Source organism: Canis lupus, chromosome 4 (assembly GCF_048164855.1).
Source record: "Canis lupus baileyi chromosome 4, mCanLup2.hap1, whole genome shotgun sequence".
Classification (NCBI taxonomy): domain Eukaryota; kingdom Metazoa; phylum Chordata; class Mammalia; order Carnivora; family Canidae; genus Canis; species Canis lupus.
The window spans coordinates 3,516,562-3,541,945 of NC_132841.1; the positions used below are offsets into that span (position 1 = coordinate 3,516,562).

A 25,384-nucleotide genomic window follows, 5' to 3' on the forward strand; every position below is an offset into this window, starting at 1 on the left:
TATTTAAAGGTATGTTCTTTAGTTGCTTAGTATTGGGAGATTGCCCTGGTATCTTTCTTTTATTGATTTCTAAGTTGAAATCCATTGTGGTCAGAAGAAAAGATTCTGTATGAAAAAAAATCCAATGCTTTTAAATCTGTTTGGGTCATTTTATGGCCCATGATACAATCCATCATTCACAATGCTTCACGGGTACTTGAAAATAAATGTATTACATTGTTGGGTGGAGTGTTCTACAAATACCCAAAGATCTTGGCAAGTGTGATAGAATTGTGTTTTTCTATATTCTTGTTTTTTGTCTAGCTTTTCTATCAATCATTGATGGAGGGATGTTGAAGTCTCCAACTATAACTGTGTGCTTATTTCCTTTTGTAGTCCTATCTGTGTAGAATTCACATTTTTTTTAGCTCTTTTATTTAATACATGTACATTTGTCTTCTTGGTGAGTCACTCCTTTATTATTGTAATATTTCTGTCTGCCTCTGGTAATTTCTTTGTTTTGATATACACTTACTTTTATTATTTCATATATATTTTTTTCATAAATTTGAAGGGATACATGCACCCTGATGTTTATAGCAGCATTATCAACAATAGTCAAACTGTAGTGAGATCCCAAAAGTCCCATTTACTGATGAATGGATAAAGAAGATATTACTTCTTCCATGAGAATGGATATTACTCATTAAAAATAATGAAATCCTGCCATTTGCAATGACATGGATGGAGCTAGAGTATATTTATGCTAAGTGAAATAAGTCAGTCAAAGAAAGACAAATACCAAAGGATCTCACTCATATGTGGAATTTAAGAAAGAAAACAGCTGAACATACAGGAAGGGGTTAAAGAAAAAAAAGAGAGAGGGAAATAAGCCATAAAAAACTCTTAAGGAGAGAGAAAACTGAGGGTTGATGGAGGGAGGTGTGTGGGGGACGGGCTAGATGGGTGATGGATATTAAGGAGGGCACTTGTGATGAACACTGGCTGCTGTATGTAAGTGACAAAACACTGAATTCTAGTCCAGAAACCAATGTTACACTGTATGTTAACTGCCTAAAATTTAAATTAAAAAATATATCTATATCTATATATATATATATCTTTTCTCATCCTTTCAACTTTCAACCTACCTACGTCATTATATTCAATTTAATTTCTACTAGAAACATCTCATCATGGAAACATCTCACAAAAACCCAACAGCATATGGTCAGGCCCAGTTTTAAAATCCACTCTGCCAATCTCTGCCTTTTAATAAGTCTATTTAAATTATTTACATTAATGACTTTATTGATATGCTATGACTTAAGCCAGTAATTTTACATGTTTTTTTTTTTTCTTTTTTGCCTTATTTTTCCCAACTTGCTATGGTTTCCTTGAAATATTTTTAGGATCTCATTTTGAGTTATCCCTGGCATTATTTTTAGTATATCTCTATGTATAGCTTTTTGAGTGGTTGCTCTGGATAGTATATTATACATACATAATTCATCACAGACTACTGGCATCAATATCTTATCAGTTTGAGTGAAGCACAGAAAACTCATCTCCCTTTATACTCCGTATCCTCTTTCATTTAAAACATAAATGGGGCACCTGGGTGGTTTAGTCAGTTAACCATCAAATTCTTGGTTTCCACTTGGGCCATGATCTCAGGGTCATGGTATCCAGCCCCACATCAGGCTCTAGGCTTAGTGTGGAGTCTACTTGTCCATCCTGCTTTGCCTCCTCCCCTCCACTGCTGACTCTTACTTGCACACATGTGCCCTGTCTCCAAAATAAATATATAAGCAAAATCTTTTTTAAAATTTTCAAAAATAAGGCAGCCCCATTGGCCTAGTGGTTTAGCACTGCCTTCAGCCCAGGGCGTGATCCTGGAGACCCGAGATCAAGTCCCATGTTGTGCTCCCCACGTGGATCCTGCTTCTCCCTCTGCCTCTCTCTCTCTCTCTCTCTCTCTCTCTCTGTGTGTGTGTGTTTCTCATGAATGAATGAATGAATGAATGAATAAATAAAATCTTTAAAAATTTTTCAAAAATAATAAAATATACATGTCTTAAGTAATTCCTGTAAATACATCTAGAACACAGTAGTCAGCTTTATCATTTTCACTTCAACCATAAAATATAACTTAGAAAATTCAAAAGGCAAATGAAAATGCATCATATTTATCCATGCTTTAACACTTTACACAGTTCTTATTTCATTACTGATTTTCCCAATTTTCTTCCATCATTTCTCATTGCTTCAAGGCCTTTGTTTAGGATTCTTTCAGGGTTGGTCTGCTGTGGTCCAATTCTCAGTGTTTTCCTCCATTTGGGACTGTCCTGATCTCTCCTGGATTCCTGAAGGTTATTTTCACTACCTACAGAATTCTGGGTTTGTGGTCTTTTTCCACTTCAAAACTGGTGTGCCTCTTCCATTTGGCCTCCATGTTTTCTGATCTGAAATCACAGTCACTCACATTGCTTTTCCCCCTCTAGATATCATTTCTTTCTCTCTGCTTTCAAGACTTTCTTCTGTCTTTAGTTATCAGAGGTTTGATGATGATGTGTCTTGGTTTTTATTTCCTTGGGTCTCTGGTTTATTCAGCTTCCTGAGTCTCTTTCTTGATATCTTTTGCCAAACTTGAAAAGTTTCAACCATTAGTTTTCTAAGTTTTTTTTTTTTTTTCCAGTTCCCCCTCTTTCTCCTATCTCTGGGACTCTAATGTCACAAACGTTAGATCTTTTGTTATATTTGTAGGTTCTGGAGGCTTTTTTTTTTTTTCCAGCTTATTTTCTGTTTTTCAGACTTTTTCTTTTTTTAATTTCTAAAGATTTTTCTTTTCTTTTTCTTTTTTTTCTTTCTTTCTTTCTTTCTTTTTTTTTTTTTGAGAGAGAGAGAGAGAACATACACACAGGAGCAGGGATGGGGCAGAAGGAGAGGGAGAAGAGAATCTCAAGCAGACTCCCTGCTGAGCCTGCAGCCTGATGCAGGGCTCAATCTCAGGACCCTGAGATCACAACCTGAGGGAAATCAAGAGTTAGACATTTAACTGACTGAGCCACCCAAGTATTCCTGGGCTGGGTAATTCTTATTGTTCTCTCTTCAGTTCAATGATTCTTTTCTCTGTCTCCTTTCTTCTGCTGCTAAGTCCATCCACTGAAGGTTTCTTTATTCCAGCTATTTTTGTTTTAAAATCTCCATTTGATTCTTCCTTCTATTTCTTTGTGAAGACTTCCCCCATCCTTGTCCCATTTTATTTAATTTTTTTAAAGATTTTTTTTTTAAATTTATCCATTCATAAGAGGCACACAGAGAGAGAGAGAGAGGCAAAGACACAAGCAGAGGGAGAAGCAGGCTCCATGAAGGGAGCCTGACGTGGGACTTGATCCCGGGACTCCAGGATCACACCCTGGGCCGAAGGCAGGTGCTAAACTGCTGAGCCACCCAGGGATCCCCCCTTGTTCCATTTTTATTATTTTATTATTTTATTTTATTTTATTTTATTTTATTTTATTTTATTTTATTTTTTCCTCATCCCATTTTAAAGCATTTTATGATGGCTGCTTGAAAAGCTTTGTCAGACAAATTTAACATCATGACCTCAGAGTTGGTATCTACTGATTGTCTTTTTTATCATTCAAGTTCTTCCTGGTACTTCGTGTGGTGAGTAATTGTTTTCCACTGAAACCTTTAAGTTTTTAGTATGATGAGACTTCTGGATCTTATTTAAATGTCCGGCTTCTTTGGACACTAGATAGCAGGAGAAGAATTTGAGCTGCCTTGTTATTACTTATTACTGCCAGATGGGAATGGAAGTCCATTTCCTGGGATCCCTGGCTGGCTCAGAGGTTTAGCACCTGCCTTCGGCCCAGGGCGTGACCCCGGGGTCCCGGGATCAAGTCCCCATCGGGCTCCCTGCATAGAGCCTGCTTCTCCCTCTGCCTGTGTCTCTGCCTCTCTCTGTGTCTCTCATGAATAAACAAATAAAATATTTAAAAAAAAAAAAAAGGAAGTCCATTTCTTCACTCAGCCTCCATGAATACTTGAGAGAGGAAGAAAACCTTGTTCTCGTTGGGTAGGTTGGGAGATCCAGTTCCCCACTTAGATCTGTATTCATTCAACCCTAACTGGAAAGGGCAAGAGTGCCATGTACTTTTCCCTCTCTGGCCTCTACTGACACTTTGGAGGAAGCAGGCCGCATTGCCTTTCATCAGGGATAAAGCCCTAGCTCCCCACAGTTCCACCTGGAGCACCTCATTACAGCCTGATGAAGGTGGAAGTCAAGGTTCCACACTCAGCATCTGCTGGTTGGTGTGAGGGCAGGGCAAGTTTTGACTGGTGTTTGGCTGGAGTTACAGTACGGTTAGTATCTAAAAGTTTGTGGTTTTGCTAAAGACAATTTTCTTCATCTTCTGGCTGGATACAGAACACTTTTGTTGGGGCTTTTCTTTTCGAAGCCCACTGGCATTTCTGGGTTGCAAGCTTCTTTAGTTCCATGTCTGGGATAGATGAGACAAAGAAAACCCAGAGGACTCATTACCGTGTTGTTCCTCAGGTCCCAAGTTACGTAGCCAATATCCTTTTTTTATCTTTCCGAGTCTTTGCATCTTGTCTTTCATGTAATATCCAGGGTTACAGTCATATTTGGAAGACGTGAATGGCACACATACTCCATTTTTCCAGAAGCAGGAGACTTCCGAGAGCAGTTTTAACAAATGAAGTTAATTTGAGAGAGCTTAGACTTATTTTCTACTCAATAAATGTTGCTCATGGCAATAAAAAAATTCCATGTCTCCCTCCTCAAAGAAGCTACCCTCTGGTGAGAAAAAAAAATTCTGCTATTAGTCCCTAAGCATTTTCATTTGGAGATATTTGGATATACAGGGAAATGCTAAGTTTAAGATCTTGAAGAAGAGATCTGGCACTTACACCTTTCTATCACCATCTTGGTAATTTCCCACACTATGTATGCATCCCATCTTGAAGTACATTCCAGATTAACTCATTGTCTGGTTCAGGCATGCACTCTTGGTTCTACTATACCCTAGGAGAGCTAGGTTTGGAGTGAGAAACCAGAAAAACCATTAATAGATGATCCATCTTCCAGCAAACCTGGTGAGAGTTACATTTGGTCTTTCAGGAGGGACCAAACAGAAAGTATCTGACCTTGAGTCTTAGAAGGGAGGGGATCCTTTTCACTGAGGTCGTGCCATGTCAGCCAAAGAAGATCCACCTCTGGCTGGATATTGTTTCTACTTGCAGAACTGTAGAATCTGGCACACAGGTTTCATTCGAGAGTGTGTAATACACATGATAGCTTTCAGTAAGTCTCTTGTTTGTTTAAAATGAGTAGTTTTGGGGGTTTTTTGGTGGATTTTTTCATTCTTTTGTTTTATTTATTTTTTATTTATTTTATTTTTTATTTTTTATTATTATCATTTTTTTTTTTTTTGCAAAACTAAGAATTACTGACCAAATCAACTTGGCTTAGTTTAAAGAGAACAGGAAAAAAACTACATTTGTAACTCATGTTATAATTTCACAGTATGTGGATCCTGAATGAAATGTAAAAAGGAAGAATTTCCATTTTATTCTTGTACCTGTTCTTGAGGTGGTGATCTAAATTCCTTCGTTTTCCTGGCGGTGAGTGCAGCTGACATGTTTAAGGCTTGCATAACTTCATTGTATCGGAAGCGTTGATTATCTTGGAGCTTAGCTACAAAGTCATCTGAAAAGGCCACAATGGCTTCTATCCGGTGCCGGACCTGACAGTCACAGAGATACTGAAGCAGAAGGCACATCTAAAAGATGATGAAAAAGACATCAGATTTAATGTCTGATTCTTTAAATGGTTAACGTGTATCGAATCAAAATCTGTAGTAGACATGTTTAGTGGTCAACTCTTCTAAGAATAGAATTCTGATTTTGTGTAGGCAGCACTGTGCTTGGATCCAGGAGATAAATTTTCTAAGCCAAAAGAGCAAACACATGTCCTTCTGGGGAACACTTACCATCCTGGCTTCCTCTGCAGCTATCGGTAATATGGCAAATAAGATATATAAGGAGTAGTTAGCCAAGGAGTCCTGTGGGAAAGATTTCCCATCAATAATAAAAGACTACAACATCCTTTTTTCAAAATGGGTATATCTGGGTAATGAGTGACATGATCATTTCACTTTAGGGTGAAAACCAAACACTGAGGAACACAGGAAAATATTATGAGCTGGGTTTCTGAGACATTAGTGAGCTCCTATACTAGTTCTAGAACTGTGTACTTCCAGACTTCACATGCAAACTAAGTAGTCTCATTGCTTATTTACTAAATGGTTAGTTGGTTATTCTTCTACTTGAAGCCAAAAGGATTTTTAACTGAAAGAGTATGTTGGTAGAAACATGCCTATAAGATAATGCTCTGTCTGTGCTTAGTAAACAAACAAACAAACACATTTAAATACACATAATACCAAATGTGATATAAATACAAGGCAGTGTTTAAGAGAACTTTAACACCACAGGGACATTTCTGTCAATGCCAGCTCTGAGGTAGCCCTAGCATCTACCCCCTTCTTCATGTTCTTCACCCCCAATCCCCAGGGTAAGCATCATTCCCTTAGGTCTGGACCAACATGACAGGCTCTTGACTAAGTGGGTTTTGGACAACCTACCCCTTATCTCCTTATAAATTTCAGCACAGTTATTGATTGATTGATTGATTCATGAGAGACACACAGAGAGAGAGAGAGAGAGAGAGGCAGAGACACAGGCAGAGAGAGAAGCAAGCTCCATGCAGGGAGCCCGACGTGGGACTCGATCCTGGGTCTCCAGGATCACGACCTGGGCTGAAGGTGGTGCTAAACCGCTGAGCCACCCAGGCTGCCCTCATCACAGATTTTTAGAATAACATTTTCCTGTTAAAATTCTTCAGTGATTTAAAAAAAAAATTCTTCAGTGAGTTTAACTGAACAGAGAACAAAATTTAAAGTCCATTATATGGCTGGTTTCAGAAAATGCCTAGATTCTATATGAACTGCCTCTGACTACTTTACCCTCTTCTCCTTAGCTCATAAAGCTAACTGGTCTTTTCTGCCTCAGAACCTTTGTTGTGCTATATGCTCCCCCTCTGAAAAGCTCCTAGAACACTCTTCCTGTTCCTTCTTCACATCTACTGGACTCTGGTTCATCCACCTGACCTCAGCTTAAAAGCCACCATCTCAGAGAGGATTCCCCCATCTTTCCTGCAGTAATCCACTTGAGATTTTCTTTTTTCTAGTCATCCATTCTTTTCCTTCTGATCATTTAATACAATTAGCAATAAAATATTTTAACATAAAAAGATAAATAAGTGTATATTTCCCTTAGAGACTATGAACCTCTGGAAGGTACAGTCTCCATCTGTTGCCTCCATCCAGAACCAAGTGTCTGGCTCAGAGGAAGATCTCAATCAATGTCAACTAAGGAATGAAGAGCACGAGAGCTTGCCAATGATGCAAAACATCAAATGGGCTCTAAGAAACTGATGAGATATCAAGAAAGGATCCTTCAGATATCTGGGTGTGCACAAAGACAGTTGATGTCTAATTCCTTGGAAACATACATTCAGGGACACCTGGGTGGCTCAGCGGTTGAGCGTCCGCCTTTGGCTAGGGGCGTGATCCCATTGTCCTGGGATCAAGTCCCATATTGGGCTCTTTGCGCGGAGCCTGCTTCTCCCTCTGCCTTTCTCTCTGTCTGTCATGAATAAATAAATAAAATCTTAAAAAAAAGAAACATACATTCAGGAAGCAAAATCTTACTGTGTCAGAATGGGCACACTAACTGGTACACAAGTATTTAAAGGTTGGCAAGAGTGGAGGCAAGATAGGAAAGGGGTAGGAGGTGCCTTCTATTTCAGGCATTCTAATGAAGAAATCACTAACGAAAAGGAAGGAGAAAACAAGCTGGCAGGTAGACACATACACACACACACACACACACACACACACACACACACATGCAAAGTACTAAATTTCAATCTTACCAACTATTATCCATTGACTCCTTTGGAAAATTCATAAATTCCATTCTAAGTGCCACAAAATTATACTGGCACATCCCAAAACACAACAGGGAGTTAGTTAATTTTAATGAAAAATTATCATTATATTGGAACACCAAAGTACACACACACACAACCCCCAAGAGAAAAGGAGACAAAGGCAAAAGTCATAGTTAGTGACTCTGAAGTTCACTAAAATCATTTTTTTCTGATTACCTGCAATTTAACTGGCTCAGGCAGTTTCATTTGGAGCAGGCCTTCCTTGGGCCTCTTAACCCCTTTGGCTTCTTCTTCTCCAGCTCCTTCTGACTTGGAGTCTTCTGGGCAGGGTTCCTTCTCCAGTGCCTCAGTCTCCTCATCTGGAGTGGCAGCTTCCTTGAATACGCTGGGCTCTATCAACTGCAAGATGTGTTTCAAGTCCTCATTGTGGAAGATCCCCATGATGAGTAGAGTATAGAAAAGCTTGATGAGAGGTACAAACAAGAACTCAGTTGTCCCCCCAACTGGGTCCCGGGCGTGAAGGCTGCCCTCTTTCACAGCTTCTGTCAGCATCTGAATGGTTTTGGCCTTGAGGATGTCCAGTGGGAACTCTGGACTGTACTGGTAACATTCATTATTAATGCTTACAAAACTGGGGGAGGAAAATTGTATCCGTGGCCTGAGGGAAGTGCTGAGGCCAATTCCCGGGAGACCATGTTTTTTGTTCTCATCAGGGAAAAGGGTGATGCTCTTGGTCTCCTCTGTCATGGGCACGATGAACTCACTGTTCATCATGAGCCTGGCAGTGGCATAGGAGCTGAGGTGGATGTCAATGAGCAAGTCGTAGTAGCCAGCACGCAGCAAGCCAGGCATGTATTTGTTCTCGATGGCGTAGAGCAGCTGAGGTTCATCCACGTGGCTGCACAAGGCATGGGCCACCCGGTGGTTCCCAAGGGCACACACAGCAGAGTAAAGCCTGAGAGTGTGATAGTGGAACTTCAGCAGCTCCTCCTGCTCCGTCAATTCCAGTATGTCCACTGACCTGTGGAAGGGAGGAGAGCGGCAGCAAGGTGAAGCGTGCCATGGCTGTTAAAGTACCGAATCAGAGGAGAAATCTATGTACCTCAGAAATTCCAAAAGTTACAGAAACAGACACTTTTTTTTTTAAATAGTTTTCTATGACAGGTTTCATGATAGCGTAGTGTTGTTTTGTTTTTTAAGACTCTATTTACTCGTGATAGTCAGAGAGAGGCAAAGACAAAGGCAGAGGGAGAAGCAGGCTCCCTCCGGAGAACCCAATGTGAGACTGGATCCCAGGACCCTGGGGTCTTGCCCTGAGCTGAAGGCAGATGCTTACTGAGCCACCCAGGTGCCCCTGTTTTGTTTACTCTTAATCAGTACTAGATACGTTGCAAGTTTTCCTCTGCATACAATTTTACATTGGAAATTTCCAACCAGTAGCACTTGGAGCTTCTTCATGTTCCATCACCTTGGGGTACCTTGTTTCAATACAGAGTTTCCATCTGAATATGGGGGGCTCCCTTTTTCTTTCTTTCTTTCTTTCTTTCTTTCTTTCTTTCTTTCTTTCTTTCTTTCTTTTTCTTTTTTAAAATTTTATTTATTTATTCATGAGAGATAGAGAGAGAGGCAGAGACACAGGCAGAGGGAGAAGCAGGCTCCCTGCAGGGAGCAATCCCAGGACCCTGGGATCTCGACCTGAGCCAAAGGCAGACGCTCAACCACTGAGCCACCAGGCTTGCAGGGACTCCCTTTCTTTAAAAAGTTGAGAACTCCATGGAAAATTCTGAATGTCCTTTTCCAACTTGGCTAAGCTAACTCAAGAAGCCAGAACACTCACTCTGCCTTAGGCTATGTTGCCCTTCTCTCTAACCCACCACTAGCTATTAGCCTGACCAGTCAGAAGTAAGTGTACAGAGGGCTAATTCCTCTGACAAGAGTTAGCTCCTTAGACATCCCTTAGAGCCCCACACGTACACCGATGCAGCCCTGGCTTCACCAGGTATATGCAGCTCATGAAACAAACACTATGTGTGATATTGCACTCAGGCAAGTTTCCACTGGGAATCTGGTTACACTGGCTTCTTAAATTCAGGTCATTTTGTTTTTACCATACATCATGCCTTTCCAACACATAAAACCTTAAAAGTATGGCCAGGATGCGCCTGCAGAAAGCCATTCCTTTAAAAAATAGAGCACCTAATCTCTTCAGATGTGCTCATTTTTCTACACTATTTATTTAAATTATTAAGATGGCTCATGGGTGACACTGGGGAATTAAATGTAGAAACTTGATATATTCATAATAAAAGGAATGACTCATTCATCTAGGAAAGTGTCCTTGGTGATACTGTAATATAAACTCATCAGAGCATGGGTTATTATCTGACTTATTTATCAATATTCACCCAGCACTTAGCCTGGTACACAGTAGGTGCTGAGTAATTGTTTGTGATTAGTTGTTGTTAAGCTCTGTCACTGTCCTTAGGTACTCTGTGAGCCTGTCCATGCCCATCCACTGTTATCTATGCTGCCCTGGCTCACAGGTATGACTTGCTGCTGCAGAATTATTCCAGACAGGCCGCACCTCCCAAATCTCAGAATCAGAAGTTTTATGCATTAGAAAACCAAGGTGAATGATTATTCACCCTGTATACCATCTACACCTCCAGGAAACCATACAACAGTGGGGCCCAGCTGCTAGCACCCTATTCTTGGGAAGGTATAATTGAGCAGACCTCTGTCTGCAAAGTATAGTGGACAATGATTCCCATGTCTCAGCAAGGCCCTCCAGGCTCTCAAGAACACCGTTTGCCTGGCTGATGATCAGAATATATACACCTGTTCATTGTAGTGACACAGAACGTCGGCATTTTAGGTTCTTACTGAAGAACATAACTTTGTCTACTGCCTAATCATTCTCAACTTGTCACTTCCAAGACACATCATCTAAGGACTCTATAGGTCACATTGTCACTGCCACCTTCCAACCCACCCCCCATTATTCACTTTATGGCACCCCTGTTCTTTGTTTTAAAGCACCTCTCTCCCCTCCCAGATCATGAAGTCTTTTAAGGTAAGGGTCATGTCCGTTGTTTACATCGTTTACTATCCAGTGCCAGGGATACAATGAGGACTACTAAGCACTGTGGAATGAATGAATAAAGACAAGTCTGAAGGATTTAGAGTCTACACTTCCTAAGTTTGCACTTAGGTCAAGGCAAACCAAAGCATATACCTTGACCGGTTTACTCCGTCTTCCCACACTGACTGCTTGTAGCAAGATTCATACTTTAATGAGCTATGGCTTTAACTGGAGGACAGCAAAAGAAATAACTCATTGTTGTATCTGTTATAGAGACAATAATAAATATAAAGTATAGCCCATAAGGGGCACCTGATTGGCTCAGCAGTTGAGCATCTGCCTTCAGCTCAGGGCGTGATCCCGGGGTCCTGGGATCGAGTCCCGCATCCAGCTCCCCGCAGGGAGCCTGCTTCTCCCTTTGCCTGTGTCTCTGTCTCTCTCTGTGTGTCTCTGTGTGTCTCTCATGAATAAACAAAATCTGTAAAAAAATAAAAAATATATATAATCCATGATATAGATTATACTGTCACTTATAAATATTCTCCCTCTTCTGTCTTCCCTGTATGTAATCTTATCTGCCTTACTTCCTTTGGCCTTGACTATATGACTTGCTTGGGCCAATAAAACATGAGTGAACATCACATCTGCCACAAGCAAAAAGGAGTTCTTGAGAGACCAGATGTGTCCATTAACCCTCCTGCTCACCCACACTTGGCCATGGAAGCCGGATGTCTCAGGTTGGAGCTGCCCCATTGGTTGGGCCGCAGGGCAAGAAGGCACATGGACCACACGCACAGCCCATCCCGGCTGGGAGCAGAGCTACAGTGGACCAGTGACCCCATGTAACATGAGAGAAAATACATGTCTCTTTACAAGCCACTGAGATTCGGGAGTTGTTACTGCAGTAAAAGCTAATATAATGCATCATATTCTTTAACAGAACTCCCTGGAGAAATATTTTTTATAAGTCAGTATCATTATTTTATTCTTCAAATATTATAAAAGGTTGGGGTGCCTGGGTCACTCAGCCAAATAAGTGTCTGCCTTCAGCTTAGGTCATGATCTCAGGGTTGTGGGATCAAGGCTCCCTGCTCAGCCTGCTTTTCCCTCTCTTTTGTCTGCCATTTCCCTTGCTTGTTCTCTCTCTCCCTCTCTCTCTTTCAAATACGTCAATAAAATCTGAAAAAATATATTACAGAGGGTCTATTATGGATTAAGCACTGTGCCCTGGGGACCTGATGGTGAACACTGCAGACATAATTCCTCCACTAAGGGAACTTACTTTTTAGTTGAGGAGAGAAGCCTCAATCAAAAAAAAAAAAAAAAAAAGGTAAATTAAATTATGAACTGTGTATGTGTCTTCTGCTTAGTAAAATATCTTCCCTCACCAAGAAAACTCCCTTCCCAAATCCCAAATGTTACCTTTCTTTTTGTTGTTGTTGAGTGTTTTTTTATGATCTTATTTATTTATTCATGAGATACACACAGAGAGATGTAGAGACATAGGCAGAGGGAGAAGCAGACTCCCTGTGGGGAACACGATGCAGGACTCGATCCCAGGACCCCAGGATCACGACCTGAGTGGAAGGCAGATACTCAACCACTAAGCCAGCCAGGTGTCCCTCGTTAAGTGTTGAAAAAAAAAATCATCAGATGCAATATTCTAATAAAACATTTCTCACATAAAAGAAGAGGTACGAAATTAAAATAAGATCTAATCATTCAAAGAGGACATTATGAATGATACATCTTCCTAATTATTTCACTTAAAATATGTATATAAATACATAATGCATGAAAAAGTTCTCCTTGGCCAGATTAGTTTTTCTTTGTGGATTTATTTTAAGTTGTTTTTACTGGGATATAATTTATACACTCTACAGTTTATCTATTTAAAATATGCTATATACAAATTATAGATATATAATTCAATAGTTTTAGTGTATTCATGGAATTGTGCAACGAGAATCATAATTGTAGTTTAGAACATTCTTATCACCCCAAAAGTAACCAGGACTCATTAGCAGTCACTCCTCAGGTCCACCCTCCTCAAACCTCCCACTCTAAGTAATTACTAATCTACTTTGTCCTACTAAAAATATACCTATTTTATGGGCTTTTCAGGTAAACAGAATCCTACAGTATGTGTTTTTTGTAACTGGCTTCTTTAACTTAGTATTTTTAAGGTTCATCTGTTCTATATCATGTATGGGTACTTCATTCCTTTTTATTGCCAAATAATAGCATGTGGATATTCCACATTTTATTCATCAATGCATCAGTTGGTAGGATTTGGCTTGTTCTCAACTTTTGGCCTATGATAAATAATGTTGCTACAAAAGTTCGTGTACAAGTTTTTGCACGGTTGTGTTTTCACTTCTCTTGAGTATATACCTAGGAATGGAATTGATAGGTAGTGTGGCAACTCTATATTTACATTTCTGAGGAGATGATAAACTGTTTTTCCAAAGCAGAGGTGTAAAACAAAAACAAAAGAAGAAAGCCAAGTATTTCTTTTTGTTGTTGTTGTTAAGATTTTATTTATTCATGAGAGGTAACAGAAAGAGGTAGAGATGCTCAACCACTGAGCCACCTAGGTGCCCCCCAAGTATTTCTAAATACATTAAAAACAGACATAGCTCCTACAACCGTTTTCAGATTAAAGACTTAAAACACAAAGATAACAGGAACACCTGGGTAGCTCAGTGTTTGAGCATCTACCTTTGGCTCAGGTCGTGATCCCAGGGTCCTGAGATCGAGTCCCACATCGGGCTCCCTGCATGGAGCCTGCTTCTCCCTCTGTCTATGTCTCTGCCTCTGTCTCTCTGACCCTCATGAATAAATAAATAAAATCTTTTTTTAAAAAAGATAACAAATCCATGTATCTTCGCATTGTTCTCATGCAATGTTTTCACTCAGTTTGTGACTGAACTTTTAAATTATATTTTGGGAGGGGAAATCCTGGTCCAAAACTTAGCAACTCAGCTCTTGATTGATAATGAGTTACTAAAATGAAACCTCTACAATTTTGTCAGCATGGAAAAATTGAAATCATAAACAAAGTTACCTTCAAATATTTACTGTACTTTGTATCATTACTATTACTGCCTAGAATGCATATAACCTTGTTTCCAAGGCCCTCCAAATATTTTCACAATTTTCTTTCATGAATGTCTTCTAATCTCAGTTTTCACATCTTTCTGTTTTTTTTTTAAAGATTTTATTTATTCATTTGAGACAGAGAGATACAGAGAGAGAGAGAGCATGAGCAGGGGGAGAGGCAGAGGGAGAGGGAGAAGCAGACGCCCCTGTTGAGCAGGGAGCCAGACATGGGGCTGGATCCCAGGACCAGGAGATCATGACCTAAGCTGAAGGCGGACGCTTAACTATCTGAGCCACGCTGGCGCCCCCACATGTTTCAAAGAAAGGGCTGAACCAAGTAATATCTATGATTCTGCCACTAATATCATATAATATCATACTCTATGACACTATATGACTGCTAAGTCTTAAGAAAGATTGCAGGTGTAGTTGTCTGAATGTTTACCTGCCATCAACATAGATAAAACAAGAGGAAAGGAACAATACATGGCTCCTCCAAGGGTAGTATCATAGTTTTGTCTCAGTAACACACTGGTTGAGAAAGAGACTGAAATTTGAAATATGTGAAACAGTAGCTCCATTTCCCCCAAGCAATTAGATATTTTTAAAGTTTCATTTTGTTTTCCCAGCAACACCCCTAAAACCTCCAGGCTGACATTGTCATTCGAAGGGTCGCAATCAGACAGTAAAGGCTGACCTGTTCTCCTCTGGGATATGAAGAGACATGAACTGCAGGGGATCCAAACACTGCACCAGCCAGCCTTGGCGCTCACTTATTCGAGAGACATCTACCTTCAAGAACTGGTTGGGCATTCTGCTCCACAGGACGTGGGATAGAAATTGCACATGGAGACGTGGGGGACATTGTGGCACAGGGTTTTTGTGCTCACTCTTGAACAATCCCGCTGACAGAGGCATCACGTTCTAGGGAATGGGGGAGCAAAGAAAGAATTAATTGATAACAGTCTACGGGGGTAATGAAGTAACGGCCTCAGTGCTGCACAGGGAAGAGATCCTGAATCCAGCAAAGTCAATATGAGAAGTAATAGAACTTGCATTGATTTGCTCCTGCAAGGATAAGAGGAAAAAATATTATGAGAGAACCTACCTAGAACTTCAGGGCAGGCACACAGGTCTGGGGATATTGCTTTCATATACACCCTCAGGCTCACTGGGAATGCAGTGGCATCCAAGTATAACCACAGAATCTTCATATTTATTTACCAAGATGGGCTCACAGTGAAATGTGGCAGGCCTTCAGCTGCTTTTGGCAGCCAACTCCAGAAGTGTTCTATGCACTTGGCTCTCTCTCCTTTCTGCCTCCCGTCACCCACCTCCTCTTCCAACCACTCACTCACTCACAGTCAGGTTTATCAGGGGTTAGGAGCCATTGGTATACCAGAGACAGCTCAACAGATAAACAGGACTATCACACAAGAAAATAAAATTCATCACAATTTATTTGTTCACAATTTATTTGTTCTCCACCTTGCCTCACCTCTCATATTTATCATCTTTAGCCTTTCTAATTCCTTCGGTCTGATCTCAGGGAAAGAGAGGTCTCTACTTTGCCAAAGCTTATTCATTCACTTATGACCTTGACACCACCCCCTGCCTGCTGCTTATGAGCCAGCCATACGGAAACAACAGCCTTACCTTTCCCACTATCTTGACTATCTCCGTTTCCCATAAAGCCTTGTCTAATGTACACTTTGAGACTATCTCATCCTCAACCTACTTTCCTATTCTTTTCTGCTACTGGGAAAAAAAAAAAAAAAAAAAAAAGGCCTGGCAGGCTTTAGGCACCAAATGAATAGAGCACACAAAATCCCTCCTCCCATCCAGCTTCTTCTTCCCTTTTTTTTTTTTTTAATTGGAGACATAAAATAAACAAAGTCAGAAAGAAGTAGATTCAACAGTAGACCCAGGATGGAGGAACCAGAAGGCAGAGCAGCAATAATAAATAGGGTATTCAGAAGCGGTGTCCCTGAGAAGATGTCATTTAAAGAAAAACCCAAAGAAGAACCATGTGGACATGGGGGTAAGACATTTCCAGGCAGAAACAACGGTTAATGCAAAGGACACAAGGAGGAAGTCTGCCTGCCAAGTTTGAGGAAGAGCTGGAGGCCAGGGTGGCTGGAGCAGAGTGAAGGAGGGGAGAAGAGCAAGAGATAAAGTCAATGAGGTAATAGGACAGCAGGCTGTAGACTTGAGAACCATCATGAAACCTTGGAGCTTTAAATGCCAGGAAAGCGGGTTTTGAGAGTTTTGAGTAGTAGAAATGGCATAATTTGATTTCTATTTGAGAGCAGTGACAGTCACTCAGATTGTTGCGTGATGAACAGATGGGCAAGGGGGAATTCAGGAGACCCCATCAGGAGTCTGTGCAGGAACTTGATGAGGAATGATGGTGATGAACTGAGAGCTGCTGGAGAGGAGCAGGGTGGAGGGTGGGGTAACTGGGTGATGGGCATTGAGGAGGGCACTTGATGGGAAGAGCACTGGGTATTATATAAGACTGATGAATCACTGACCTCTACCTCTGAAATCAATAATGTACCATATGTTAAATAATTGAATTTAAATAAAATAATTTTTTGAAATAAAAAAAAGGAATAATGGTAATGGAGATTGGTGTGGTCATCAAAAAGGGTGATGGTGACAGGTTGCAGGGTGAGGATCTGCTGGTAGAGGGAATTGGGATACAGAATGTCAAGGAGAGAAGTCCAGAATGACTTCAAGGTTGTGGGCCTGAGCAACTGGATTTGCTACTGACGTTGAAAAAGACTATAGATCTTAGTAAGGAGGAGAAGGTATGAGTATGATGGTCAGCAGACCCATTTGGACATATTTAATTTGAGATGTCTGTAAAACACCCAGAAAATGTCAAACAGACCAACATATGAGTCAGAGTTCTAAGAAATGATCACTTTTTGATTAATTTATATATATACAATATACATATTGTGCAAATGTATGTATAAATATATAAATTTTACATATATACATATACATAAAACCATAAATATAACATATATATATAAATTTTACATATATACATATATACATATATATAAAAGCATCCAAACCTCTGGTCTTTCTCTCATTTTCAGTCCTGAATTTTCTGTAATATAGCTTTATCCATCATTTTGCTGAAATTCTTCTGGTAAGGTCACAGAAACCCTCCTAATTAATAAGAGTCGTGGATTCCTTTAGTCCATATCATATTTGTCTTTCTGTGGCTGCTGAGAATCTCATTTTACAAAGGCAAAAACTGAGCTCACACAGCTTAAGTAACATGCCCAAGGTCACCGCATCAGCACTGTAAAACCATCTACTATTTCCATCCTGATGTGTGCCTGGCATCTCAACTTTTACAATTGCAAAATCCAATTCAATTCCTTTTCCTGAATTTCAACAAGCTCTTCTGTTTGTTGTATTAGCATCCATTAGTTGTCCAAACTAAAAACAATTAATAATTCCTGATTCTTCATTCTCCTTGAGTACCTGAATCCAATTTATCAACAAATCCTATTAATCCAATTAATTGTCAAATTTTATTCATTTCTCCTCTAGAACGTCTTCATTGTCTCTCCATTAATGACTTCCACAGTTCCTACATCTTATCCCATGCAGACGAGCATCAAATTGTCAAAACCTCATTGTTACTGCCTGTTCTCATTCTTCTCCACATTGCCACCTCCACATTACTGCCAATGTATTCTTCCAAAATGGGCTTTATTATACTCAGGCCCCTGCTTCAAGTTTCCAATGGATCAACAATATGTATATAATAGGTGCCAACTTCTTAGAATAGCATTCAAGGCCTTTCCAGCATGGACTGCCTTCTATATATATTAATCTCCAGCCACATCCTGTAAGGGGCACTAGGTTATGGTCACATTGAATTCTTTAACCTTCAGCACACTGACTCAGGTGCTTTTGCTTTCTAGTATCCTCCATCTAGAATGGCCTCCCCTATTAATAAACATATTCTGAGATCTCTTATTCAACAGTTAAGAATCAATCTGAATGACCCCTCTTCTTTTAGCTTTACCGGGCCCAACTCTTCCAAACTCCAACTTCTCTGTTCCTCCATTTCTTCCCAGAGTTACTCTACACCTGCAGTATTCTAGCACCATTATATAGCAGTTTCCTATCTTTAAACCCATTTACCAGTTAACCTGTGAGTTCAGTGATTATTGAATGGTATGTTATTTGGCATTTTGGCTCTATATCAGCCTTGTTTTATTGAATAATATATTTATGGTAACCACAGAGAAACCCTTTTTTTGTTCTTATTATTTTAATTGATTAAAAAATTATTTAAATTGTTGCAGAAATCCTTTCTAATTAATTTTGTTGCCCCAGTGACCTGAACGAGATTACAGAACTTTCAAATATGGCTCACCTTTCTTTTAAAGAATAATTTATGTGACTAATATCAGTACTAAAAAATACTGAACTCATTTAAGAAGTGACTGCTATTCCCTAATAGAAAGACCTCAAACAAAATATCAGCAATGATTTCTGTCTTACCTTTATTCTTCCCAACTCAAACTGGAAAACATTGGGACTTGTAGCTTGTGCAAACACTGCAGGAAATAATTTTGTACTTGGCTCCACCTTAAATAAACAAATGAATTTGGTCAGATTAGTCAATGATGGAACATAAAGAAAAAATATTTCATTTATAACAACTCAAGAATACTTCACAGAAGGTGACTGGACACCTGCATTCTCTCAGATAGATATTCTCTTTCAATAATGATTCAGAGTATTTAACTTCAATCCCATAAGAATATGCTTGGAGAAATGTACTGTTTCCTCCAAAAGGCACTATTACTATTCAAACAGAAGTAAGAAAGGCAGAATTAAACTCATTTCTGTTTTCATCTTCTTCTAATTTCTTTTTTTTAAGAATTTATTTACTTATTTGAGAGAGAAATAGCATGAACGGGGGGGGCAGCCAGAGGAAGAGGGAGAAGCAGACTCCCCTTGAGCAAGCAGGGCCTCTATCCCATGACCTAGAGACCATGATCTGAGTGGAAATCAAGAGTGGGATGCTTAACCCACTGAGTCACCCAAGCAACCTACTGTTTTCTTCTAATTCCTAATGTACTTTTTATCTAAAATGTCTTCCTCTCATGGGGAGAAGAGGCTCTCTTTCTGGAAGCACGCTGCCATCCCGGCCCACAGACCTGGTAGTACGTGCTCAGCTCCTTGCCATTGGCGGTGAATGTGAGCAGCCCACTGGCGGCGTCCACCACACACCCGATCTCCAGGCCATTGTTGTTGCGTCCTTGCCCAGGGCTCATGCTCTCGCCTGCACATACCATATAGCAGTTGCTGCGTTTGATGCTGAATTTCAAAAAAAAAACACATGTTCATCTTTGCACGACCACAGACAGGACAGAAAGCATGTGTATCTTGCAAACTAAACCTAAATTATGCTGCGCAAGCAACAAGCTCATGCTGTAATGGGAGAGGTGCACAATGGGCCCGATTCTGTGATTCTGAGCAGAACTCCATTGACTTGGTGGACATTCTGAATCAGGTCTTCCACGTCTCTAAATTTCACACCTAATGAAGACAGGTCAACAAGCTTGGAATCAGGTAAAAACTGACCTGCACCTTCCCTCCAAAAACTCAAACCAAACTGCACCTTGTTCTGAGGTTCAAAAAAGTTTAACTATTAAATAATCATCCAAATTTGCAATTTTCATTCTCATAGGGTTTGTTTGTTTTTTTTTTACCACTTGTTCAGGGATGAGAAGCATTCATTTCCAAGCACTATCAAAGTCCTTAGGCAAATTCTACATGAGCCATCTAGTGATTCAGTATATTTAAAATTTGGCTAAAATTATGCCCCTTTGTGGACAATTCCTGGTGATTTGTTACAAGAGAAAGAATTAGCTAGACTATGCATAAAAATCAGTGATATTAACAACAAACCCTGTTTCACCCTCACCCATACCTTTACCAGAGATAGTAATAAACCTGAGTGATTTGCGCTTTGCCTCCTTCCCTTTCCCTGCCACAACAGAGTGAATGTGTTCATAAAACTAGCAAACAAACAAACAAACAAACAAAACAAAACAAAATCAAAGGCAGGCAAGTCAGAGGAAAGGAAAAAGAAGGCTGAGATAAAGTCAGTTTCAGAATAATCAAGTTGGCTCTGTATCTTTGCCATACTGACATAAGATTCAACAACCCTTCCCCATCCTCTATGTCTTACACTAAAATCATCTCTCAGGTATCCTATCCCTCTGTTGGGTTATTTCCTTATACTGTTGCCATCTCTGAAAATCAGGTGTGTCCTGCAAGAAAATTCCCAGAGGTGGTCTTGGGCCCCCATACTGATGTTAAGCACCCTTGACTGGAGATTTGGGCTCAGCCCACTGTCTCAAGGGCTCCAGTGTTAAGACCTGAAGGCAGGCAAGTGAGCTTCCAGTCATCAAAAATGATGGTACAGGTAGAAAAGAAAAGCAACGTTCTGGAGGACTCTTTCTATGAGACCTGTCACATCAGAGGATGCATGGGCACATAAGGTAGATGCAAATGGTCAGCTCTTCTCTTGGCTTATTCTGCAAGGAAGATAGCCTTCTTCACTTTTTTGAAGGTTTGGTTTGAGTTTGGTTTTGTTTTACAAATGAAAAAGGATGGCACAGAAAGTGTAAGTGACTTACCCAAAGCCACACAGCGAGTCAATGGCAAAGCTGAGGAAAGAACCCACTGGTTCTCAGTCTGAGTTCAAGTGTGTCCACCTGGTCTAGACTACTAGCCCATATTGTCTTCACTTTTTTCTCCCCACCACATGTACCATTCCCAAGATACATTTCAGACCACAGAGGTCTCACAGTCACCCATCCCTATATCCTAAAAAAAAGGCTAAGTACTGGTAACCCAAACTGTTAGTCACATACAGTGTTATCTGAAGGAATATATGATTATTACTCAAAAAAGAATGCACGTTCTTACTTTATAATACTTTTCACTTTTAATATACTTGGATTCCTTACTGGTTTGTAGGAGCAACAAAAAGGACACTGAAATTAATGGTTTGATGATATTGTTCCTATAAATACCATATTATCCTGGACATGAAATCCATGGGGAAAAAATACCTAGGTTTATCAACATTTTAATCAGATATCATTCATATAAAAAAATTAAGAAAAACCGACCTTTCATGCACTTTTCCCTTTTCATCTCCTAGGGTAACGGTTACTGTACGAACTCTGTCCAAGTCAAAGCCTGTATCATATTGATGGAAATCTGATGTAATCCAGCCTACCCAGACGTTTGCAGGTTCTTGGCCAGGAAAGATTCTCACTGAGTAATAGTACTGTCAAGACAGTAAAACCAAGTGTTGGCAGAGTAAGAAGAAGCAAAACTTTGATATACAATGTCTTTGAAGTGGCTAAGACTGTATTTCTTTGTTTAAAACCATTTCGCCTAAGTAAAATGTTATAGGAACAAAGAAGTGATACTGTAAGATAGGTCTTAAGACAGAGCTAAGGGAAATTAAATCAGAAATAATGGGAAAAAGAGAAAAGATTTTGTCTGAGCTAACACACTAGGTGATTTGAGGCTTTTTATATTCCTTAGTACATGTGTTTTGTGTACATCCATAGCATTCATACAAATGTATGGGTACATATATATTACACTTATGTAAAAAAAATAATTCATTTAGGCAGGTAGGCTTCAAATTCTTTAAGCTTACAGAAGCACACTAATCTATGCTAGAGTTTTTATACCTGTTACCCACCCCTGTGAATCTGCTTCACCTTTCCTATTGATAATATAGTATTTTGAGACCTTAAAATCACTTTGAAATAATCCTATTTCAAAGGCAACTAACATGTGAAAATCTAGCTCAAACATGAGGTCATTCTACAAGGACTATAACTATATATTTTTTCCATTTGGCATTTTAGGAAAAGTTGTTTGGAAAACTGTAAATGGCAGATGGCAAAATGAGACATCCAATAAATTACTTTAAATCATCTTCCTTTAGACATATCACTAAGATGAAGGATATCATATGCACTTGGAAAAATTAAGTGGAAATTTAAATATCTCCAAGAACTGGGATAGCACCATCAGGATTAAATATAGCATTAGGATATTTTGCCTAAAATAGTTCTCTTAGTACATAATATACATGAGAATATACTTATATTTTTCAAATTTTCAGTCTTAAAATATAAGCAAAAATTAATTTTAAAATAAGCTGGCTAAATAGGATGAGTGAAAATGAACTCTTTGAAATGGAGCACATAATGACTGACAAAGAGGAATAAGTGACAAATGCTGCCACCTCATACCGTGGACGTTTGCATCAAGTAATCGTAATCATCCCTATCGTCTGCAAGGACATCTTCAGTGAGTCTTGCAGAATGGCTCGTGCTGTAATCTGGCTTGGTTCTTCTAAGCAAAAATCTGAAATATAGAACAGGACTAAGAATAAGCAACATCAAAATGTTCTACTTCATTGAAACATGACCATATGATCAATTTAGTAGAATAGTTCAAAACCAGGGTGATTTTACTTCCTAGAGGGTATTTGGTACTATCTGAAGTCAGTTTGGGTTGACATAGCTGGGGGGGTGTGCCACTGGCACCTAGTGGGTTGAAGCCAGAGATGCTACTAAATATCCTTCAATTAACAGAGCAGACTCTCACAACAAATAATTATCTGACCCAGAGTATCAATCACACCAAGTTTGAGAAATTAGGATTTAGTGCAAAAAAGGGATGCTAAAATAACTTGTTTTCTTGAATATAAAAAATACTACTTAGAGAGAATACTCTAAATTTCAACCAAGAACATAAATATAAGCATCTTAAAAACTCCTAGGAGAAAATGAAAATACTTGTAAATTATATATCTGATAAGCAGTTAATATCCAGAATATATAAAGAACTCCTACAACTCAACAACAAAGCAAATAACTCAATAAAAAAATGGGCAAAGAACCTGAAATGATATTTCTCCAAAGATGATGTACAAACAGCCTATAAACATGTGAAAAGATGCTCAATATCACTAATCATTAGGGAAATGAAAATCAAAACCACAAGAGATGTCACTTCACAGTCATTAGGATGGCCATATCAAAAAACAAAAAACAAAAACAAAAACAACCCCCCCCCCCCAAAAAAATGAAATTAACAAGGGATGCTAAGAAAGTAGATAAATTGAAACCCTTGTGCCCTGTTGGTGGGAATGTAAAATAGTACAGCTGCTGTGGAAAACAGTGTGAAGTTCCCTCAAAAACTTAAAAACAGAACTAGCAGGAATTCCACTTCTGGGTATATATCCAGAATAATTTGAAGAGGGCCTTGAAAATATATTCTCACATACATGTTCACAACAGCATTATTCACAATGGCCAAGAGGTAAAATCTATCCAAATGTCCATCAATGGATAAAGAGATCAACAAAATGTGTCTATACCCAGTGGGATAATATTCAGCCTTTATATAAAGGAAAGAAATTCTGACATGTGCAACAACATGGATGAACTTGAGGATATTACACCAGTGAGTTAAGTCAGTTACACACTGAAAAAAAATACAGTATGAATCCACTTTATACAGTGGTCAAATTCGTAGAAATAAAGAGCAGAACAGAAATAAAAAGCTGGTGGGGGGATGGTAAAGGAGAGTTGTTTCATGGGTACAGAGTTTCCATTATGCAAGATTAAACAGTTTTGGAGACCTGTCTTACAACAATGTGAATATACTTAACACCACTCTCAACTGTACACTTAAAAAAATGGCTAAAATGATAAATTTTGTTATGTGTTTCTCATCACAATAAATAAGTGCCTTAAATAAGTTCTCTTAGTAATCTTAGGCTAGATAATTTCTGTGGTAACAAATGAGATGGCCAACAAGTTGCTTTATTGTCCTGCCGAATCCTTTACATGAAGAGGAAGAGGAGGAGGGAAGAAATGACACTGGAAAGTTCCTTGCTCTCTACTGTACTCCTCCCCACATAATAACTATATATTTAAAATCTTGTTGCAAATATCAGCGACCTTTGTTTCAGACGAGAAGGCTTTTCTTGAGCATAATCTTTGTGGTTATTAAACTCTGGTTTTGTGGCTTCCTTGTCTTTGTCAACTCGATCTGGCACGAGATGGCCATGAGCGGTCTTCATTAGAACCTCAAAGTCAGAATCTGCATCATAGTCCTCCAGATCATTCTTGGGCCCAAAGAGGCCAGTGCCTGGGAGTCCTCCTGCTACCGTCTTGGAAAAAACTTCTGCGCACTCGATGGGCATGCTCAGGCGATAGAACATGATATCGGTGCTGCTGTTCTGAGAACCAAAGGACTTCTGAGTGACCTTTAAACATGGAGAACTGTCTATGGTGCCATCTATTCTGGTCACCTAGCAAATGAAGAAGCGATAGTTCAAATTTGAATCAATGTGGTTGATCTCTTGATTCTAAAGATCTCTAATAGACATTACATCTTCAAAACCCAAACATGGCCCACACATTGCATAATTTTGTAAGTGACATGATTAAACACAGAGAGTACTGTGTTACAGATAGACTCATAGTCCTGCTTCTCATTCAAAAGACAGTTTGGGAAATTCATGATACAATTATATTTATTCAGATTGAGCCTAGGGTTGCCTATATAAACAGAGAATTACTCATTGTTAATCAGTCAGGTACTCATAAAGTACCTAAAATGAGAACCTAATGCTGTGCTCAGATTCCACTGCTATGTAACACATTAGGGCCATCTTTTTAAGTAAGCAGCAATAACAGTCCAAGTTGGAATTCCCCTGTGTTAAGACATTCCATCCCTGGTTTTTGGCAATTTTCTGAATTTTAAAGAAAAAGCAAACCTCGATATGCTCATGATTTGATGGGACCTGGAGAAACTGAGGAAGCCTCTTGCTTAACCACATGGTAATATCCCTGTTTGTGTTGACAGCAAATGGTTCATAGCCCTCTTGTAAGCCACAGATGGTGAAATATTTCAAGGTGCTGACATCCTTTCCAAAGTTCATCCTGCCCACTTGAGCCACTCCAAGGCTACAGACAGGAATGAATCCTGGGAAGAAAAAAAAAAATCAAATGTTCAGTATCGTTAGTATGACAGCCTGTTTGTATGGAATTTCTAAAAGCACAGCTCCAGAACTCTTGTCT

General features: G+C 39.4%; 1 protein-coding gene across 1 annotated transcript in view; it reads right to left on the reverse strand.

Annotated features, from left to right (window-relative positions):
* The window catches only part of RYR2 (ryanodine receptor 2), a 753,550-nt gene that overhangs the window by 215,467 nt on the left and 512,699 nt on the right, over window positions 1-25,384 (reverse strand). Inside the window, exons 31-39 of the mRNA XM_072822940.1 lie at window positions 25,081-25,289; window positions 24,260-24,612; window positions 22,541-22,655; window positions 21,395-21,555; window positions 19,409-19,568; window positions 18,747-18,833; window positions 14,905-15,131; window positions 8,240-9,044; window positions 5,589-5,789 (exon numbers count right to left, since the gene is read on the reverse strand). Of these exons, the coding sequence (XP_072679041.1) occupies window positions 5,589-5,789; window positions 8,240-9,044; window positions 14,905-15,131; window positions 18,747-18,833; window positions 19,409-19,568; window positions 21,395-21,555; window positions 22,541-22,655; window positions 24,260-24,612; window positions 25,081-25,289 (2,318 nt within the window). The remainder of the gene's footprint in view (window positions 1-5,588; window positions 5,790-8,239; window positions 9,045-14,904; window positions 15,132-18,746; window positions 18,834-19,408; window positions 19,569-21,394; window positions 21,556-22,540; window positions 22,656-24,259; window positions 24,613-25,080; window positions 25,290-25,384) is intronic.